The sequence below is a fragment of the Leptopilina heterotoma genome, unplaced genomic scaffold (assembly GCF_015476425.1).
Source record: "Leptopilina heterotoma isolate Lh14 unplaced genomic scaffold, ASM1547642v1 Lhet_81, whole genome shotgun sequence".
Taxonomy (NCBI): Eukaryota; Metazoa; Arthropoda; class Insecta; order Hymenoptera; family Figitidae; genus Leptopilina; species Leptopilina heterotoma.
Window position 1 is genome coordinate 1,318,786 of NW_025111185.1, and position 20,153 is coordinate 1,338,938.

Below are 20,153 nucleotides of genomic sequence, written 5' to 3' on the forward strand. Positions count from 1 at the left end.
GTAAAAAAAATCATTCTTTTCGAGTCAAGTAAAAAAGAGAATTCAATTATTTTTTTACTTGACTCGCAAAGAATGATTTTTTCATCTACAAAATAATTATTAATTAATTGATAATAATAATTACCGGCAACGGGAGCAGTTTCATTTTCCGTCTCAGGAACAGAGAGCATATCCCCACTAATACGTCTGGGTCTCAAGAATAATTTCGGCAACGAAGAATCCTCACTTTTGTCATCCAAACAAATCTCTTCGGAATTCGGTTGATAATTACCAAAAAATGAACTCAGCGATGGTTTTTTCTTGAGAGCTGCAATAGGAATGACATTGGGCGCCCTCGGAATTTCCTTTTGTGGAGAACTAATCTCAACAAGTGTCGGACCATCGGCTTCAGGACTCGTTGACTTGGATCCTTGAATTTGAGCCGCAAGTCTCTGAATAGTCGTCATCATAGAATCATTAGATTGATTCTTAATATCCGTGGTCTCCTTGAGCAAATCGTTCACATCAGCCGTTGTCGTCTCTTCATTATCCGAACTCGACTCGGTGTCGAATCGCAAAGACGGTTGTTCACCATCACTCACCTCGTCTTGCGTATCATTCTCCACGTCCAATGGATCCTTTGGTTTCGAAACTTTATCATCCTCGTTCTCGTTTGTATCGCAATCTTCCTTTGCCTCCAGAATATCGGCGTTGGAAAACTCCTCACTACAATGAAGTGTTGAATCAGTTGACTCTGATGCGGTCTCCACTGGTTTTTCCTCTTCGGTTAATGTTTCGATTCTCAATTCACTTTCGTCTTCGAGAACTTCTTCATTGAGTGGATCATTCAATTCATCATTCGGTGAATTCGTTGTTTCCATCTTGTCTTTTAGTTGATCGATAATTGAGAGTTTATTCACTTCCTTGTTGTTGACTTTTATGCCAATATTCTCGACAATCTCCTGCATTTTCTTCTTTCGCTCCAGTTCGATCTCCTCGTTGTTCTCCAGTTCCGGGGGGCAGACGAAAGCACTCAGATTATTTTTCCTCGTTTCCTTGTCCGCCTCTTCTTTTTCCGTCTCGTTTTCCACACGATTTTTCTCATCAGTCCTATTTTCTGAAACTTCTGAATTTGAAATTTCCAAAACATCCGAATTTGAAAATTCAGGAATTTTCGAAATTCCTGAAGGTTTTTGTGAATTTTCGACTTTCTCAGTTTTGTAATATTTATCAAGAGACATATTAATTTTGATAATCTCGACATTTGGGGTTTCTTTGTGCCATTGCTGAACGTGTTTCGCGACATTGCTCTTGTGGAGTTGGACAAAATTGCACAGGGAGCAGATGTAGCCGTAAACACGATTGTTGGCTGGAATCCATTGCTCGTTGATTGTTTCCCCGAGTGACAAACCTTGGGGTTTGTATTTTTTGTAGTGATGAATTTTCATCGTTGTTCTCGTGATTGACATGTAGGAGCAGAGTTTACATCTGAATCGATATTCACCGGTGTGGGATGTGCAGTGTTCATAGCTCGATTCCATGCAGTCTTCTCTTCGACCTTCGCTCTTGAAGGGACAGAATCGGCAGATGAAACTAAATTCATCGTTTTGTAGTTTGTCCTCATTTTCAAAGTTCATTTCCCGCGCTTCCTGAATTGCAGACTCGGCATCCTGAGGGTTGAGTCTTGATATCGAGACTTCCTTCTCGGGATGCATTATCGCGTAATGGTGCACAATACTCTTGCCGTAAAATCGACAATGTAGACACTTGATTTTATCCAGACCGTACGAAGAATACTCGAGGAGTTTGCTGTTGCTTATTTTCAGCTCATTATCAAGGGACTCTTTGGAAGTATTCATTTCCGTTTCGTCCAGGTCGATATCCATATTCTCCTCCTTCACGATATCTTCTATTTCCTCCGATTTTATCTCATGTTTGACTACAATTTCCGAATCTTGGGAATCGGCCACAGAAGTCGAATCTTCCTCGTTGTCTTCAGGTTCTGCTTTTACTTTCGGATCAAAAGAACCGTGGATTCGTTTTCTAGTTTCTAGATCAGTGATGACTTCGATCGAAGGTCTTCGGAAGTCGTCCTCATTGTCGACAGTCGGAACGAGCTTAACAGCTCGAGCTTTTCTTCTCTTTGCTTTGGAGACGACTCCCAAACGCCAGCCGGATCTCTTCTTTCTCCTGGTGACTTTTTTCGGAATGGTATCATTTTGGGGATTTTCCAAATTCTCCACATCGTCATCGACGGATTTCGTGAAACTCTTCGATGCCTCTTCCGTCTTCTTCGAGGCAGTGCTGCTTGACATTGAAATATCAGAAGTCAAACTCTCCGTATCGGTAAGTGTCTCATCTTCCTTATTGTTTAAAATCTTTCTTCTCGCCGCTCTCGTTCTTGGAAGTTTCGAAGTGTCCGGACTGCCTGGAGGGGAATTAACTTCAGTGACGTCGACATTGCTCTCGTCTGACGATGAATCGTGACGATCGTCCAACATTGAGGTGTCGGCTCGACGAAGAAGAACGGTGGGTTCCATCATTTCGACACGAGATCGTTTGCACTTGGGACCTGATAGTTTTTTCTTCTTCTTTACGGGAGTGGTCTTTATGTTCTCTTCCTTCGAGGACAAATCTCCTGCTGAAGCTGATCCTTCTTTTGTGGGCGATTTCTTTGTAAATTTCGGTCCGGGTTTTAATTTCGATTCCGGGGATGAAGTTGCACTGTCTGCAGTACTGGCTAAAGGACTTGTAGTAATAGCAGCGGAGTTTGTATTTGTCTCCTTAGCCATTCTACAAGTTCGTTGACCAGCGGTTATGATGCCAGAGCTGATGTAATCCTTCAAATCCTCCTGCAATCTTTCCAGAGAATTTTTCCTTCGCGGTTTTGCTCTCACTTTTGGAACCGTGGATTTTTCTTTATCACTTGACTCTTTTTCTTCCTTCTCTTCTTTATCTTCACTGGATTCTTTCTCTTTTTCTTTTTCTTCCTTTTCTTTTTCTTTCTCTTCTTTTTCTTTCTCTTCTTTTTCGTCCTCTTCTTTCTCGTCCTCTTTGGTGTTTTTGACATCTTTGGCGTTTTCCTTACAAACATCAGAGGGTAGTTTATCCTGTTCCTTATTTTCTTCTTTGGATTTTTCCTCCTTGGACAATTCTTCATCAGACTCCTCTGCCTTCTTGGGAGTTTCTTTGTTAACTCCCCTTTTGGGAAGTTCTCTCTTAGTGAATTCTACAGTCGTATCTTCGTTGGTTTCTTTTGCCCCGGGTATTTCTTCGTCTACCCTATTCTCTTCATTTTTATCTTCATTTTTATTTTCAACTTTCGTGGGAACGGTCTTCTTTCTGGGTTTTCGGGTCGTGTTCTTCTTTTCGGAGGTCTCGGTCTTCTTTTTCTCTTTCGACGAATCGAGTTGTTCGATTCTCTTAGCCAGGGTTTCGTCTTCAGAGTCCTCGGAGTCAGAGACGATGAAACGTCTTCTTGGGAAGGATTTTCTCTTCTTCTTGGTGGCGTTGTTGGCGTCATCATTATCGGATTTCGACTCGCTATCAATGAATTCTTTCAATTTCATCAAGTCTCCGTCGGTGTCGAAAATTTCCTTGAATTGATTTAGCAAGGTTGCTTTCTTCAAAAATTCCTTCCCGCCGTCTTGATTAAGAATAATGTTTATGAAGTTTTTCAGCTCATGAGAGGCTATTTGATCACTATCTTGTTTTGGTTCGACAGTCTTAGGCTCGTCTGGTTTCTTCGCTTTCCTCTTTCCCTTGACAGTTTCAACGTCTTTTTTCTCCTTGTCGACTTCTTTATTTTTCTCCTTCTCGACTTCCTTGTTCTTCTCTTTGTCACTTTCCTTCTCATTTTTCTCTTTTCGAACAATTTTATCCTTGGTTTGAAGAATTTTTTCTCGCTCTTTGGATTTGAGGTCGATCTTTTTCTTCAAATCGTCAGTCTTCGGGATAGTTTTGGAATCGTCAGAATTTGATTGTTTTGGATCAGAGGGAGTGGAATCTGGTTTCTTTAGTTTGGGGATTTTGAATTTTTGCAAGATTTGCTGACCGGCAGCTGCTTTTGTATCGACGACACCGTACATACTTTCCAGAGATACTTTTCCACCTTTTTCAGGTAATTTCTTCTTTAATCCTAATTTTTGTAAAGTTTGTTTCATTTTCTCTTTGTTCTTTAAAATATCGAATTTATTAACTTTTAAACTCGATTTCCCAAGGGGAATTTTCACTAATTCACGACTGTCGGAGGATCGTCGCTCTTTTACCTTGTCCCTTATTTTCTCTTTTTCCTTCTTGTCCTTATCTTTTAATTTTTCCTTCTCTTGTGTTTTCTGCTTTTCGACGTCTTTCTCCTCGTCTAAATTTTCTCCTTCCTTCTTTTCCTTCTCTTTGTCCGCTTCTGCGATCTTGTCCTTTTCTGTCTCCTTTGACTTGTCTGTCTCTTTATCCTTTTCTTTATCTTCCTCTTTTGGCTTTTCCTTTCCTTTATCATCTTCTTTTACTTTCTCTTTCTCCTTTTCGTTTTCGGCTTCCTTCGCCTTGTCCTTGGCGATAAGCCTTGGATCTCTGGTTATAATTTCCTTGAGTTTATTTCGATTCTTTCTGAAATCATTTCGATTGTCCCAATCATTCTGTCGATCCCAATCACTTTGGCGATTGCAATCGTTCGTTCTGTCCCAATCATTTTGTCTGTCCCAATCGTTCTGACGGTCCCAATCATTTTGTCGACCTCGGTCCCAATCGTTTTGTCTGGACCAATCATTCTGTTGGTCTCGTTCCCAATTATTCTGTCGGTCGCGATCCCAGTCGGTCATTCTGCCTCTGTCCCAATCACTCTGCCTTTCACGATCCCAATTGTTCTGTCGATCGCGATCCCAATCGCTCTGCCTGTCCCAATTCCAGTCCATACGATTGTTGTCCATGTGAATATTTGGATCGCGAAGATCACGAGGATCTCGTACAGGAGGCAATCTCTGATCCATCATTGGATCATCGGGTCGATTCCAATTTGGTGGATTTTGATGTCCATAGGGCATTGTATTGTTTCCGAAACCTTCCGAAACGGGATACGGCTGCTGTGGTGGCGGTTGTTGTGGTTGTTGAAAATGAGGATCGTAATTTTGATAATTATTTCCAGGACGAATATTATTGCCGTAAGCGGAATTTGGCGATATATTCATAGCCGGTCCATGAACCATATTTTGATTCATATTCATTCCGGAGTTCATATTCATTCCAGAATTCATATTGGGACTCATACTCATTGCTGGATTCATATTAGGACTCATATTCATTCCAGGATTCATATTCGGATTCATTCCAGGATTCAAGTTCGAATTCATTACAGGATTCATATTCGAATTCATTACAGGATTCATATTTGGATTTATATTCATTCCAGAATTCATGTTTGGATTAATATTCATTCCAGGATTCATATTTGGATTAATATTCATTCCAGAATTCATATTTGGGCTCATTACAGGATTCATGTTTGGATTGATTCCGGTGCTCATGGTGGAACTAATAATGGGATTCATGGGAGTATTCCTCTCCCAGGAATCATTATGAGAAGTTGAGTCGCGAGGCATTCCGTACTGATTGGCCATGCTGGACATGGGATTCATGTTGGCGCCGTAATTCCATTGACTGGCACTGGTAGAAGATGGATAAGTACTCACGGGTGGAGCCGGTATTGGAGCAACTGGTGGCGATGGTGAATTTGGATTGACGTTGAAATCGTGAAGAGAATACATGTCCGGCGGTGGTGCTGGAGTTCGAGCTGGAACTGGTGGTTGTTTGTCCTTTGCTAACCTTGGATCGACGTTCTTCTCTTTCTGCAAGCGGGAACGAATTCTTGGATCGATGGGCAATTCGGGTGAAGGTGTACGTTCCTTACCGCCGGAAATAAAGGCGTCGAGTTTCAGTGTCATTGGAGCAATTTTCACGTTTCCTGTTTGTTTTCGACGAATCGGTGTTACTGGTTCGGGACTTTTGGGAACTTCCTTCTCCTTGTCGTCCTTGTCACCTGGTTGTTGGGGTAAACCGTCTTTGAGAATTTTACTTTGATTAAGTATCAAGTCTTCAAGATCGGCCATGGAAATAAGTGGTATGTCATTGACTCGCGGAGGATTTATTATCGGCTCAGGTGGCGGTACGGGTGCTGGAGGTTCTTCAACTATCTGTGGCGGTGAATTTGATTTATCCTTAAACAAATCGGGATCGGGTGATCGAAGACCCTCCTCGGGAACGTTCAACGGTGAATCTAGTCGAGAATTGGAGTCAGGCGACACTGGTATGTGCATACGATCACTGTCGAAACTGTCCTCCTCGTTGAAAACTTGATTCAATTCACTTTCGTTTAATATTTTTGGCGGTGGAGTAATTGCGCGAGGTGTGGTGATTTTCTTCGAAATATTGTTGCCGACGATTTGAGCAGCTGTGCTGACATCGTGGCCCGTGACGACAATTGGTTGCCGTGTTGGTTTCCACTTTGGTGATGTTGGTTTTTGACGAGAGTGCTTATCGACAAAAGCCTTCCAATCGTCGTCGTTTTTAGCCGCGTCGTCGTCGAGACTCATATCACTATCACGTCTTGTTCGCTTTGAAGAATCATCATGAATAATTGTTGGAGAAGAACCGCCAACATCATCTTCACCACTGTCGGAACAGTCAATAATTTCTCCCTCTTCAGGACTGTGAGCTTGTTTTTCTAAACGTTTGATGATCGTGTCATTGTCGATGTCATTGTCATCGTCGATTATCAGGCAGTTGTCATCGGGACTGAACGGTGGTGTTGGGCTGGCTGAAGGACTTGATATTGGACTCAAAGCACCATCGTCGTAGGAAGCGTCCAAATTTCCAATTTGATGGAATCTCTTGTTCTTCCGGGATCTAAAAAATATCACTCATTTTTATAAAAATGGAAAAATAATTAATTATAAATTATTATAATTCAGGGTGGCCGCAAGATTGACTTTATCAATTTCCCTGACATTTCCCTGACATTTTACTAACATAACAACGAATTTCCCTGACAAACATTTTTTTGTTTAGAGCAAAAAATGTATTCCATGACCGTCTTAATTTCTTTAATTGCCCTGACAAAAAAATTTTTCCTGACATTTCCCTGACTTTACTGACAAAAAATTTTTTTCCTGACATTTCCCTGACTTTACTGACAAAAAATTTTTTTCCCTGACATTTCCCTGACTTTACTGACAAAATATTTTTTTCCCTGACATTTCCCTGACTTTACTGACATGTGGCCACCCTGATTATATACATGTTTCTCAAAAAATATACGAAAATATGAAAATAATAATTAATTAATTAATAATAATTATGGAAATAAAAAAACAAATTCAATTCTATTGGAAGTAACAAAATTAAACCAAAAATTTATTTTAGTTTAGATGTAAACTGTAGCGCCTTTTAGAAAAGGCGCACTACAAGACTGATTATTTAAGAAAAAATAGACATCTTCGAGAAAAGTATTTCAAAAAAAATAATAAATTGAAAATATGGTTATTTTGACACATGTAACAGAAATATTAAGCTCAGCGATGTTTCTAAAATTCTGAACGTTCAGTTGAACGAAATTTATTCGCTTCTTCTTTAAATAAAAATTTTATTACATCTCCTGAAAGTTCTGAACACGTTCAAGTAAACGGACTTTATTCATCTCTTCTTCATATTAAAATTTTATTACAATAATATTACGCCATGTATTAAAAAATTAAAATTCAGAATATTTCATTTTGTTTTTCATTTTCAAAATTGTCAGTAATTAATTAAAGTAATTTTATTAAAAAATTTTCTTTAATATTATTTAATAAGAAAAATTAGTTTCCAATTTTTTCCAAACGAAAATATCGATAAAGTTTGTTAGAAAACTATTTTTTCTTCTAAATCGTTGATCATAAACGTTGCAAACTTTATGGTAAAAGTAATAATTTTACGTTACATATAAAAAAAAATTGTTTCTAAATGTAAAATTTAAGTTTAAAATTATCAAATTTTTGAAGAATTTTAATTACAAATAGGATCATGATTTCTCCGAAATTTTAATAAATCTAAAACAGTAAATTTTTATTCACTTCGTTCGAAGATAATTGAATCTTAAAAAATTATTATAAAACAATTCTAAGAATTAGTTTTTAAAAATATTTTAATGTAATTTGTTGAAAATAATTGAATTTCTTAAAAGAATTTCTGTATATAATTTAAGAAAAACTGTTTAATTTTTTGATGAATTTTAATTAAAAATTTTTTTTTCAAATTGTTAAAAATAGATTCTAAAATATGATTATTTGTTGTACGTATTTTCATTATATTTTATTTTTAAATTTAAATTTAAAGATTTTTCATTAAAATATTTGATAATTCGATTATTTTCAAAATTTGCAATTAAAATTCTTCAAAAGTTGATTTTAAAAAATTGTAACAAAATACTTGAAAAAAATTTATTATTTTCGATTAAATTTGACTAAATTTTAATTATTTTATACTATAAAAATCGAAATAAGTTGCATTTTATACTAAAAAATGTGTTATTTTATTGCAATATTTGAAAAAAAAGTGAAAGTCTCAATTTTCTTAATTTCCCTGACAAAAATTTTTTTTCTGGCATTTCCTTGACTTTACTGACAAGAATTTTGGTTAACTGACATTTTCCTGACTTTACTGACAAGTGGCCAAGTTTTCAAAAGCTGATAAATCCATTTTTCTAAAAAAAATCGAGATAAACACAAATTAAATATTTTAAAGACTTCGCAAATCGACCTATCGCTGTTAAATTTAAGAAAAAAAATTTCTATGTAACAAATTTTCAATTTAAAAATTTTTACATAACCAAGATGACAATTTTTGTTTTTTATCAGAAAAAATTACCAAAACTTTTATATCACCTGATTATGGTAAAGTTTAATTAAAAGCAGAACGTCTTAAATATAAAAACATTGTTACAGAAATAAATGATTACAAATTTTGTATTTTAAAATTAACTGCAGTGGCTATGTGAGAAAAGTCATTTGTTTCAATTTCTAGAAATAAGAAAATATGGATTTATCAAATTTTGAAAACTTGCTCTTCAATTCTTTAATGAAAAACATTTCATTTATTTGAACGTTCAGAATTTGACACTCACACTCATCGTTCAAAACATTATTATCTTCCCGAAGATAAAGTACGCTTTACTTTCTCTATTTTTCACGTTAAAAAATATTTTCGAATCATAAAAAAGTAGACAGTCAATTAATGACGATAATTAATCTACTTAAAGTCAAATATGCAATACGTACGATGAAAAAACGGAATTATAATCCATCAGAGCTTCGGCACTAGTTTCCTTTCTCAGAGACTAAAAAGTAGAAAAATTGCATTATAAATTTGGTATGAAGAAAAATTGTTCAAATAAATAATAAAAATGTAAAATATTTACCTCTCCTACTTTATGATACAATTTCTCCAAGACATCCTCGCATCTTCGTAAAGTTTCCATTTTCAATCTGTAAAACGAATAAAGTATGTTAAATATAGAAAATAAATAAAAATAAAGAATAATAATAGAAAAGAAATGAAAATAATAGAAAAGAAATAAAAAAACAGAAAATAAATAAAAATAATAGAAAATAAAATATTAGAATGAATTGTAGAATTAAAATTAGTTCGAAAAATTAGTCACTAGGAAAATAAGAAACCTACTTCTTCTTTGATTGTGTTAGGACTTCATGTAGACTCTCCATTTTTTTCAACGATTTATGATCATTCATTTGCCGATGTCTGTCGATCATCATCTCTAAAAATGGAATGTACCTCTTAACATCTGAGAATCGTTTGTCATATTCGTCATTGTCATCCAAATATTGTTGCTTATCAAAATTAATGTTGGTTTTAGAAAAATCAATATTCTCATTCATGAAACTCTTTCCAGTATCGATCGTCAACAGATAATCATCTGAAGTAGCATTATTGATATCTTTATTTTCAGATGAAGTCACGACACTTTTCCTCGATTCACTATGCTTCGATTTTTCACTTTTTCTATCACTGTGGTGTTTATGATGAGAACGACTTTTATCACGTTTCTCCTTTTTATATCTGTGTTTCTTTTCCCTATTGTGATGCTTCATGTTAGGCGCCGGTTCTGGTGGCAATTTAATATCCGACAAATGAATTGAATCGAATCTAGAAACTACATCGCTGTTAGAATTTTTATTCGTCACTTTTTTATGTTTATCACTAGATTTTGTTTTTGATGATGATGATGACGATGATGTTGATGGAGTTTCTTCATTGTTCAATTTATGGACTTTCTTGTCAGAAGATTTACTCAACACGACACTTTTTAGCATGTTGAATCTTCCTCACATTTGGCAGTTCTGAAAGAAAAATATCAAAACTTAGAAGTTTGAAAAATTAAAAAAAAAGGATGATTGAAAATTGACAGGTTAATGCAACTTTTGGATTTTGGATCAAAATTCAAGTGAGTAGTTAAAAATGTATCTAAAATGTACTCAAATACATCGTAAGAGAAAAACGTTAAAGTTGAAAACTAGATACTTTATTTTAAATGTATTTACAATATAATTTCACATAATGCTTTATATTTCACGTATTTCACACAAAATTTAGTAGAGTTAACGAAGGCACCTGTAGATCTTCATTTTTTACGATTTGGTTTAATTTTTTGTGATGAGTTAATAATAAACGACGATTCTTCACTTTTTTCACTTTCACAATTAAAAAAAAATCGAAATGAGACGATGATAAAAAAAACAAAGCAACAAAAGAAAAATGTTAATAAAATTAAAGCACAACAATTTCATTTAAATAAAAAAATTTAAAAGCTTGCTTTTTTTAAATGTAGTCGGGAAATAATTAGATCATAATGTTAAAAAAAATTAGGTATTAGTATTAAAACACTACAATAAATAATTCAGGCTTAATATTAAACAAGCTAAAAGTGTCAAATAATTTTGACATGACAAAATGGCCGACGGCAGTTTATGCTTCACAAAATGGCGGTTAATTCTCACAGACTGACATATAGCGTACTATTTACTTCATACCACCAAAAAAATACCATTTACTTAAAAAAATATCCGAATTTCAATAAAAAAAATCAATTATCTTATATTTTACATAATCTATAATTTTAAACTATTACTGTAAATAATTACAATAAACAATTACTGTAATTATAAATATGTAAAAAATCTACATAACAAAATTTATTAAATAGTACTTGAATCTAAATTTAGTTTAAATCCCGTTTTACTTCGTAAAATTTAACATCTAATCTGACGTTCCACGATCCATGGAACTAACTTCCTAAATTTTTAGGTTATGTTTACGGTAGTTTTCGCTTTATAAAAGTTTTATTTTTGATTATTTGACATCAAAAGCATTTTTTACTGAATATATTGCATCTAATAAGGAACTAAATATTAGTAGTTTGTACCCAAAAACTAGTCTCGTTTATTTATTTTCACTGCAAACTGTCAAATTTTTTTTGTAGTTTATTAAAATCGAAATATAAAGGTCCCTGAAGTTAACGTCGACAACAATTTTTTTTTACTAAATAGAAAAGAATGAAACAATTATTTTAAAGGTTTTAAGTCAAAAAAGTGTCCTAATAGTTTTTTCATTCTCAAATTGAATGAAAGAAGTTAAATTAGTGATATTTTCATCGCTAAAAACCCCAAATAATAGTTTTTGACGCTAAGCGTCGACGCTAACTTCAGAGACGTAAATATAGTGGAAAATAAATTATTTTTACTTAAATTTTATTATTTATGTACTACTATTAGTACTAGTATTATACTATACTATTCGTAACATATTCTAATAGAAACTTTAAAATATAATTCAAAAGATTCAAAAGTACACTGGAAAAAAGTTCTGGTTATAGGTTATGTTTAACACTACGTTCTGGTTGAGCCAACTAGAATGTTGCTTAAATTGACTAAAATTATGGTCGAATTAACTAAAATTCTGGTTAAATTGACTAAAATTATGGTTAAAGTGAAAAATTATGTGTTTGAATCAAAAACTCTATTTTATTGTACAGACTAAACTTTCAAGCTGAATAAAAAGTTTAAGGACTGAAATAAAGTTTGTTTAACCTGAATAAATGTTCATTTGATCTAAACAAACATTGGGTTATGTTTAATAAATTTTCCATTCGAGAAAATTTGTCCACTTGAAGCTAATTTTTAGTTGAACTAATCAAATATTTAGTTAACAATAGCAATGAATTTGGTTGATTCAACCAAAAAGTTGGTTATTTCAAACAAATTTTTCTCTGAGTCTGGAAAAACCAGAATTCTAGTTCTTCTAACCAGAATTTTTTGTCCACTTGTCATTTTAATTCTCCTATTTCCAGAATTCATCATAATCCAGATCTAGTCGGTATAACTTTATTTATTTAAAAAATAATTTTAAAGTTTAAAAAGTACGGAGAAAAATTTCGCAATAGTGTTAAAAAAATGTGCGAATAATTATTATTTTTGAAAAATAGTAATAAATGTGCAATGTACTTGTTTATAAGGTTCACAAGTAACTAATTTTCGTAAAAAAGAGTCTATAAGCTAGCTAATCTATATCCAAAATCGAATGTCTTTTCCGTCTATATAAATTCGTCTATCCCTACTTTTTTTGAATCGAAATTTCCATTTTCTCGATGCCCAAAAAAAGAGACAATTTTTAAAAAATTTGTCGAACGTCAATTATTATTCCACGAAAAAAGAATAAAATTTATTTCAGAAAAATGTATTTATTCATAAAAGTACTGTATTCATACGTTGTATAACCGAAAGTAAAATTTTTTATCCCAAATTCACTGAACTTATTTCAAACTTTAAAAAAGAGAACGTAAAAACATACAAAATTTGATAATAGGTTAAGAAACTAGCAATAGCTAACACAATATACATCGTTTTTTAATTAAAAAATAAAAAAAATAAAAATATTTTAAATAACATTTCCGTACGACGCAGATGAATCTTGATTAATATCCGTAAATATAAAACAGATTTTAGCATCGTAAAACTTTTCCACTTGCACATATTTCACTATGTTAAAATGAATAAATCACTAATTACGATATAATAATTTTGAATAAATCATGCAAACAAAAGTTTAAAAAATAAATAAAAATACCTGCATTACAATAATAATAATTGTACACGTAGATGATCAAAGAAAAATAGTAGTATAATCAGCAGCACTTTTTTATCATGATACTCAATAAGTTGGCGTTCACAAAATGGCGATAAAACAATTTTCCGTACCTTGATCTTCAACTGACGCTTTCTACATTCATTTATTATCACCAAGGATACTCATTAAACAAATGCCTCGTTTGGTATTGACTTTAAAACGTACTAAACCATCTCAACACGTTTATTCAAAAGAATAAATAGAAAAAAGAAAATTGCCCAAAAATTCACGAAAATTATTCAATAGAAGTTATCTTGGCATTCTTGTCATTGTGTCAAACCGTCGTCACTCACATAATTCTCGTAAAATTTTGAATTTTAAATCAAGGTAAGTTTTCCTCTATTTCTTTATATTTTATAATTTTCAACTTTTTTCACTGGTAGAAAGTAATAATCCGCTTGTTAAATGCAATGAAATGGAAAAAAACTAAAATAAAACACGGACATCAACCGGAAACTGCGCGCGCATTGAAAAGTGAATGTCAGCCAATAGGAACAGGAGTTCAATCGATAGACCACTGCCCGCCATCTTGTCGTCTCTTTATGTCTATTAACTCTTACATAACATGATTCAATATTCTATCATTTATAACAAGCTCACAATTTTTATAGTCATCTTTCAACTTTACGCAGAGAAGTGAACAAAAGAAAAATTACCACGAACAAAGAGCAAGGATACCCAAAACCAAAAGTTGCATTAAGAGACTAGAAGACCTTTACCTACCGCAAACATGTACGAGGAATAACTTAAAACCTAATCACAGCTCCACTTTTAAACAATCCCGAAATTATTTATTCAAAAAGAAAAGTGCAATTTTACTTGCAAAACTTTTCTCATAACTCCAATGGCGTCCGAACTGCAACGGAGTAAATGAACGCCTACAAGGCGCATTGTTTCACTACTCGAAAATTTATTACAAACGACTATCTAATCCCTATTTGAAACGTGTTCCAATAAATACGTATTTAAATAAAAATAATAACTATAACAGGGCTTCTAAATAGATGAGAAAAGTCTTGATATTTAATGTATTTCGAAGACAAACGAATGCTGCTCTTCAACTGGTACTATTTCACTGCGGCGTGGTTACTGCGCTAGTCGGTCGTCACCCTCCATCCGGAAGTGAACATAACCGACTCGTCCAGCGCGCAGCAGGAAGTTGCTCAACCGCCATATTGCCTTACTACTACCAAGTAAAATTTTTGACATGGACAAAATTATATTGTCTCCAAATTTTTACAATTCTTATTTCTTATCTTTTATTCTCTTTTTTCAATTTCTATCTATAGTTTAGAACAAAAATTTTCCCTAGCGTATAGGTAATAATTAATTTTAATAGAAATTTTAAGAGTACAGATTAAAAATAAGTAATAATATAGGCTTATGTTAAGGTTAGTTTCTTGTCAGTTACTCGTTTATGAAAATTCTACTTGAGCAAAAACGAAAAATCAAGTAAAAAATATTTTCGAAATATTGTGTACTGTAGTTATAAGATTTATAAATATAAGTTTTTATTATCATTATACTATATTTTAGAAACAATTTACACAACCAAATTTTTTAAAATAAACGTTAGAAACTAAAAATTAAATTTTAAGAATAAATAAATTAACAAATGTTTCTAATAGGCGTTTGCGATGAGATTTTAATAATTAAAGCTGTTATCCTACAAGTTGAGTGTGTGATTGGACAAGACAAGCAATTCTGATTGGTGGATTGATAAATTTTCTAAAAATTCACTTTCTACTTATTGTGTATTTACAGAAAGGAATTTTCTCCAATATTAAGAACTATTTTTAAAAAGTATTCAATCTTTCGTTATTTATTTAATTAATTAAAGTCTCATTAAAAAAGTCACTTTTTTTTTTTTAGAGGTAAACCAAGGAGGAAACGCATAATTCACCCAGGGGCGTACACGCCAGTTTCTAAAGGGGCTACACAGAACAACATCTTATTTACAGTGCGAGAGAATCAATATAACTTGGACAATATTTAAGACAAATCGATTAAACGATTTGCAGAATTTTTTCATGTTCTGAGAATGAAATGGAAAGTGGAAAATTTATTGATTTTGTACATATATTTCAGCTGGCATATAGACACACATGTTAAATATTAATTGACAGGTTCTTACTATGGCAGACTACTGCAGTGTGGAGTGCAAATTGCAGACTGAAAGGGACTATGGAACGTGTGTTTACTACAGTGTGAGGAGTGTGAGAGACTTTCATACGGAACAACGTGTATTTATCTAAACTTTTGTACTTCTCTACTTCTTCTCTCTATATATATTCACAAAAAGAAATACTTTCGAGAAAAGAAACTTTTTTTCATTTGACGAAAATTTATGATAGAAATGTAATTTATCCCGCATGTGTGACATATTCAACTCGTCGCTTTCAACATTATGTGGAATATGATAGCATCGATTTCGACCTCTACATTTTGCTTATGCTTCGAATATGTTAATAATTTGGGTAAACTTCATTGTATTTTTCAAAAAAAAAAAAAAATTGATGCGCTCCTGTAAATTTTTTTTTGTTGGTAGATCTTATTGTAATTTGTAAATATTAAATTAAATATTTTAGAAATGAAAAATTTAGTAAAGTAGAAATTAATTAATTCGTGTCAAAAATTTTATTTAGTATTATAGATTTACTCATTGCATTAGGAATCCTAATGACCCAAATAACAAATGAGTAATTAATTCACTGTCACGTCTGATAAAATTGTCCCATATTGCACAGGTGCATTCGCACGCACTGTGTAATCAAGGAGAATTTGACACGAATAATCTGAAAAAATTTGAAATTCCGCATAGAAAATTGCAAAAGTATTTTTAATAATATTGAAATATTTTCTTGAAATTTGAATAAATTTACCAGATCGACCAATGACCTTCAATTTTTTGTTCCTAAGGCAACTTTGAACTACAAATACAGCTATTACATAAGAGCTATTCAGGTCGTTTTTTATTTTCTAGTCTTTTATATTTTACTTTACTCAATGGAAATTGCATATTAGAAATTACATTCCCAACGTCATTGAAGAATCATTGTCATTGAATGATTATTTCCTAGTGAAATAATTTCTGACAGTTATTGAAGAAATAATTTACAGAAACATTTCTAAATCATTTCTCCAATTTTCAAGAAAAGGAAATATCGAAGAAAATTCGTGGAATTATTTTTCTTTTGAAAATACTGCAGAAAATTATTTTAAAAACTGGAAAAATAACAGAATTTGCAGAACTAAGAAGTTCAAAAATGTAAAAGGCAATTGTGGATCACAAACCTTGTTCATCACGAAGAAACAATTTTTGAATACTTCTTTTAATTTTCAACAAAAAAAATTATTTTTTACAATAAGATTTCTTAAAAATCATTTTTTGCTAGCTAGGAAATGTAAGAAATATACAAGGGCGTTAGAATTTAATACAACATGGCGTGTCTAGTGACACGTTGAGTCAAGACTGCATTTCAGCAAAAAACCAGAAATTTGTCGGATCGAATGCTTTGTACATTACAATACCGTACAAATTTTGCATATATTGTAATTCGATATCTTATTTTTCCAAACTTCAGCTTTACCGCAAGAACCAAAAATATTGAGCTAAACTTTTGTTCAATAAAGTTTTGACCATAAAGTTTCTGTCTTTATTCTAGAGATTATAGAGGACTGGATATAATTTTTTAATCGTTAAGAATACATATAATATCGCCGCTATTGTAGTTGAATGTAGCTATGTGTGCAAAGTAAATTGAACAAGCTACACTTCTTTATCTCCTTTTTTTGTTGACGCGACCAACAGCAGCAACTAAACTAACACTATCAAACAATGTATAGATAATATACACGGAATCATCGTTTTACGTCACTTCCGAAAGACTTATTGAAGGTTAGGTTAGGTTAGGTTAGCATCAACTGTTTCCGCCTAGGCCTAGCCAAATGTTTGTTTAATAATATTCCAATTTTTCCCATTTTTCTGATAATTTTGTATAAGAGAGTGCTAAAAATAAATTCTTAAATACTTAAAATTATTAAAATAACTTACCTATTATAGATAAATAGAATTCACAGTCGTTTTCAAGAATCAAGAAACATCAATTTACTCCAGTAGTATTCCGCCAAAATAGCTCTTCCGGTACTACTACAGTCCAGGAAAGTCACATTATTTAATGGCACAAATAAATATCACAATTAAATTATATTATTGATACTTTTTCTATTAAACTATTAACACTGTTCTGCATTCTTCCAAAAATATTATTTCTCACCTTTCTCACTAACCTGCCCGCGTTTTTCACTGCGCTGCTATTGGTCACTCGTCAAACAATATGATTGGCTTCGAGTGCGCTTGGCATCAACCAATTACACTTTACCCACGAATTTTTAAATCTGTAAAAAAGTTTTAAATTCTGTTTATTGATTTATTTAAATTTAGATGGACAATTCTAATTAAAATAATTAAATTAATTCAACTGAATTTATATTTTATATATAATATTGAATCAGTTTACTATTCAAGATTAAATTAATAATAATAATAATAATAGTAATACTAATTACTAATGTAATAGTAATATTAGTAGTTATAATAATAATAATAATATTAGTAGTAATACTAATACTAATTAGTAATATTATAGTAATAGTAATATTAGTAGTAATAATAATATAATAATAAAAATAATAATAATAATAGTAACAATAATAATAATTGTACCAACAATAGTAATAATAATAAAAAAAATAATAATAATTGATATTAATAAAAAAATATAGAAATAAATGTGAAATTTGTTACAAATACAAAAAATAATTATAGGCAGAATAGAAAAAAATTAAATATTCCTTATGCACACAAAATAATTCATACTTTATTTATCTTAAACAACACCTAAATATCTATAAAAAAAAATTACTAAAAACTGATTTAAAATAAAAAGATAATAAATATAGACAGCCTTTTTTCACTTTTAACTTAATTTATAAGATCACTGACACATGTTTAATAACTTTATTTACAAAACATTGGATTTCGGTACTTACATAGCTAATAAATTTTTTTTGTTTCTTTCTTATTTTTGAGGGTTTCGAATTATTTACAAAAGTTTTTTTTTTTTTTTTGTAGGATTACAAGAATTGCCTCTGATTAGCAAAAAACGAAAGAGGCGCAATTATCTATAGTCGCCTAATTAATGACTATAGCAATTCTCTCGAGTTTAAATAGAACAAATAAATGTTCCAGATTATTCTTAAGCCGACAAAAATGAGTAGGTACTTGCGTTTTTTTTTTATTTTTTTTTCTTTATACAGCCGTTTGTCCTTTGAACGTCGTTCTACAATCACTAAGGTCTTATACGAAACTGACACTTATTTTTTTTTTTTAAATGCAACTTTGCATTAAAAAGATGCTTCGCTAAAAGTCTTTAAGACTAACAGTTTCGTTCCACTAATATTATATTAATTTTTTTTTTTCTTTTAACTTTTGCGAGTGCTCCGTCAAATATACAAAAATTGTCCTTTAATGAGTGCTAGCTGCGAATTTCGCTTCACAGGTTGAGAAAAAGATGACCAAACAGAAAAGCACTAGTCGAAAAGTTTAAGAAGAGATAAAGTAAACACGAAGTTATTTTAAATTCCTAAATCATAAACGTAATTAAATCATAAGCTTTATCAAAGTATAAATTATTTTCGAAACCTCATTGATTTTTTTTGACATTCACATTTTTTTTTCTTTTTCCATTCATAAAAAAATTAAATCGGTGCATTTTTTTTTTTAGAAAATTTCTTTTGACACAAGAAGAAGTTCTCTTTCTGAAATAATTATTTATCTTCGGTTCTCTATAAATATCGAACGAGTGTAAAATTCTTTAAAATGATTTCAAAAAAATCATTTTTTCTCGTTTCTCCTGTTTTTTTTCGTACAATTATTTCCTCTACTAATATATAGTAATTATGTTTATCAATATACATTCTAATCAAGTTTTGTCGAAAATATAGACGTGCACAACGAATATTTTCCCCCCAAAGAAAAGAAAACCTTCGCTTGAAAAATAATTGTACGTCATATCAATCTCTCTCTCTTACTAAAAAAATTAAAATCGCGTTATTTACAAAAAACGTATTTTTCTTCTTTTTTTATTTAAAAAAATCTAATTACAGCCATTAATAATTGAGATTCTAAAAAATATTTTGTTTGCTACAAACAGAAAATTTAAGTTCACATTTCATTCAATTGAAAAAAAATTTGTTTCTCCAAAAAAAGGAAACATTTTTTTTTTTGTATTTAAACATTTTTTCCATCATTTAAATTATCATTTAAAAATCATCATTAAATAAGAATTATTTTTCGAAGAAATGAATTTAAAGGAAAAAAAAGTCTAATGCGATTATTACTATATAAAAAATTGACCAGCTTTATTCATGCATTTCTGGAATGTTAATTCACTTTTCATGATGATTTTTTTTTGTCCCGACTTATTTTTTTTTCAAAGATACTTTGAATACTAGTTATTATTAATTATTAATTATTAATCTTCGACAATGGTAGCGCTGTATTCTCGTATCAGGTATATATTATTTATTTATAATTTAACATACGTTGAGAATGACAGACATACATTTTTAGGAGCCTGGATTTGCTTCTAAAAAAAAACAATTTTCTTTTTCAATATAATATTGTTTTTTTAAAAAGAGATCTTAATCATAAATTTCGCACCGAAAAATAGCGCGCAAACAGTCTTTATGGGAGTTGACGAGCAAAGCACCAAACGCCAAAAAAAACACTGCGTTTATCTCTTAAATAATCTTATTCAAACTCCCATAGTTTGAAAATACTATTAAATTAATTTTCATTAATTACACTTTTTTTTTAACTTATGTTTTAATTTTCTTACATTTTAAAAGTTTTAATTGTTCATTTACTTTTTTTTATTTTTTCA

The 20,153-nt window shown here is 31.5% G+C and overlaps 1 protein-coding gene across 4 annotated transcripts in view; it reads right to left on the bottom strand.

Moving 5' to 3' along the window:
- LOC122511187 overlaps positions 1-17,278 on the bottom strand; it is a 33,476-nt gene extending 16,198 nt beyond the window's left edge. For 2 of the 4 annotated variants that reach the window (XM_043626295.1, XM_043626292.1), the window contains exons 1-5: positions 13,930-14,291; positions 9,688-10,364; positions 9,425-9,491; positions 9,285-9,343; positions 125-6,876 (exon numbers count right to left, since the gene is read on the bottom strand). In XM_043626295.1, coding sequence (XP_043482230.1) covers positions 125-6,876; positions 9,285-9,343; positions 9,425-9,491; positions 9,688-10,337 — 7,528 coding nt within the window. In that variant the 5' untranslated portion in view covers positions 10,338-10,364; positions 13,930-14,291. Of the gene's footprint in view, positions 1-124; positions 6,877-9,284; positions 9,344-9,424; positions 9,492-9,687; positions 10,365-13,146; positions 13,553-13,929; positions 14,292-17,260 lie in introns of those variants that run through there. The other 2 variants (XM_043626294.1, XM_043626293.1) reach the window with 2 other exon arrangements.
- Positions 17,279-20,153: the final 2,875 nt, after the last annotated feature.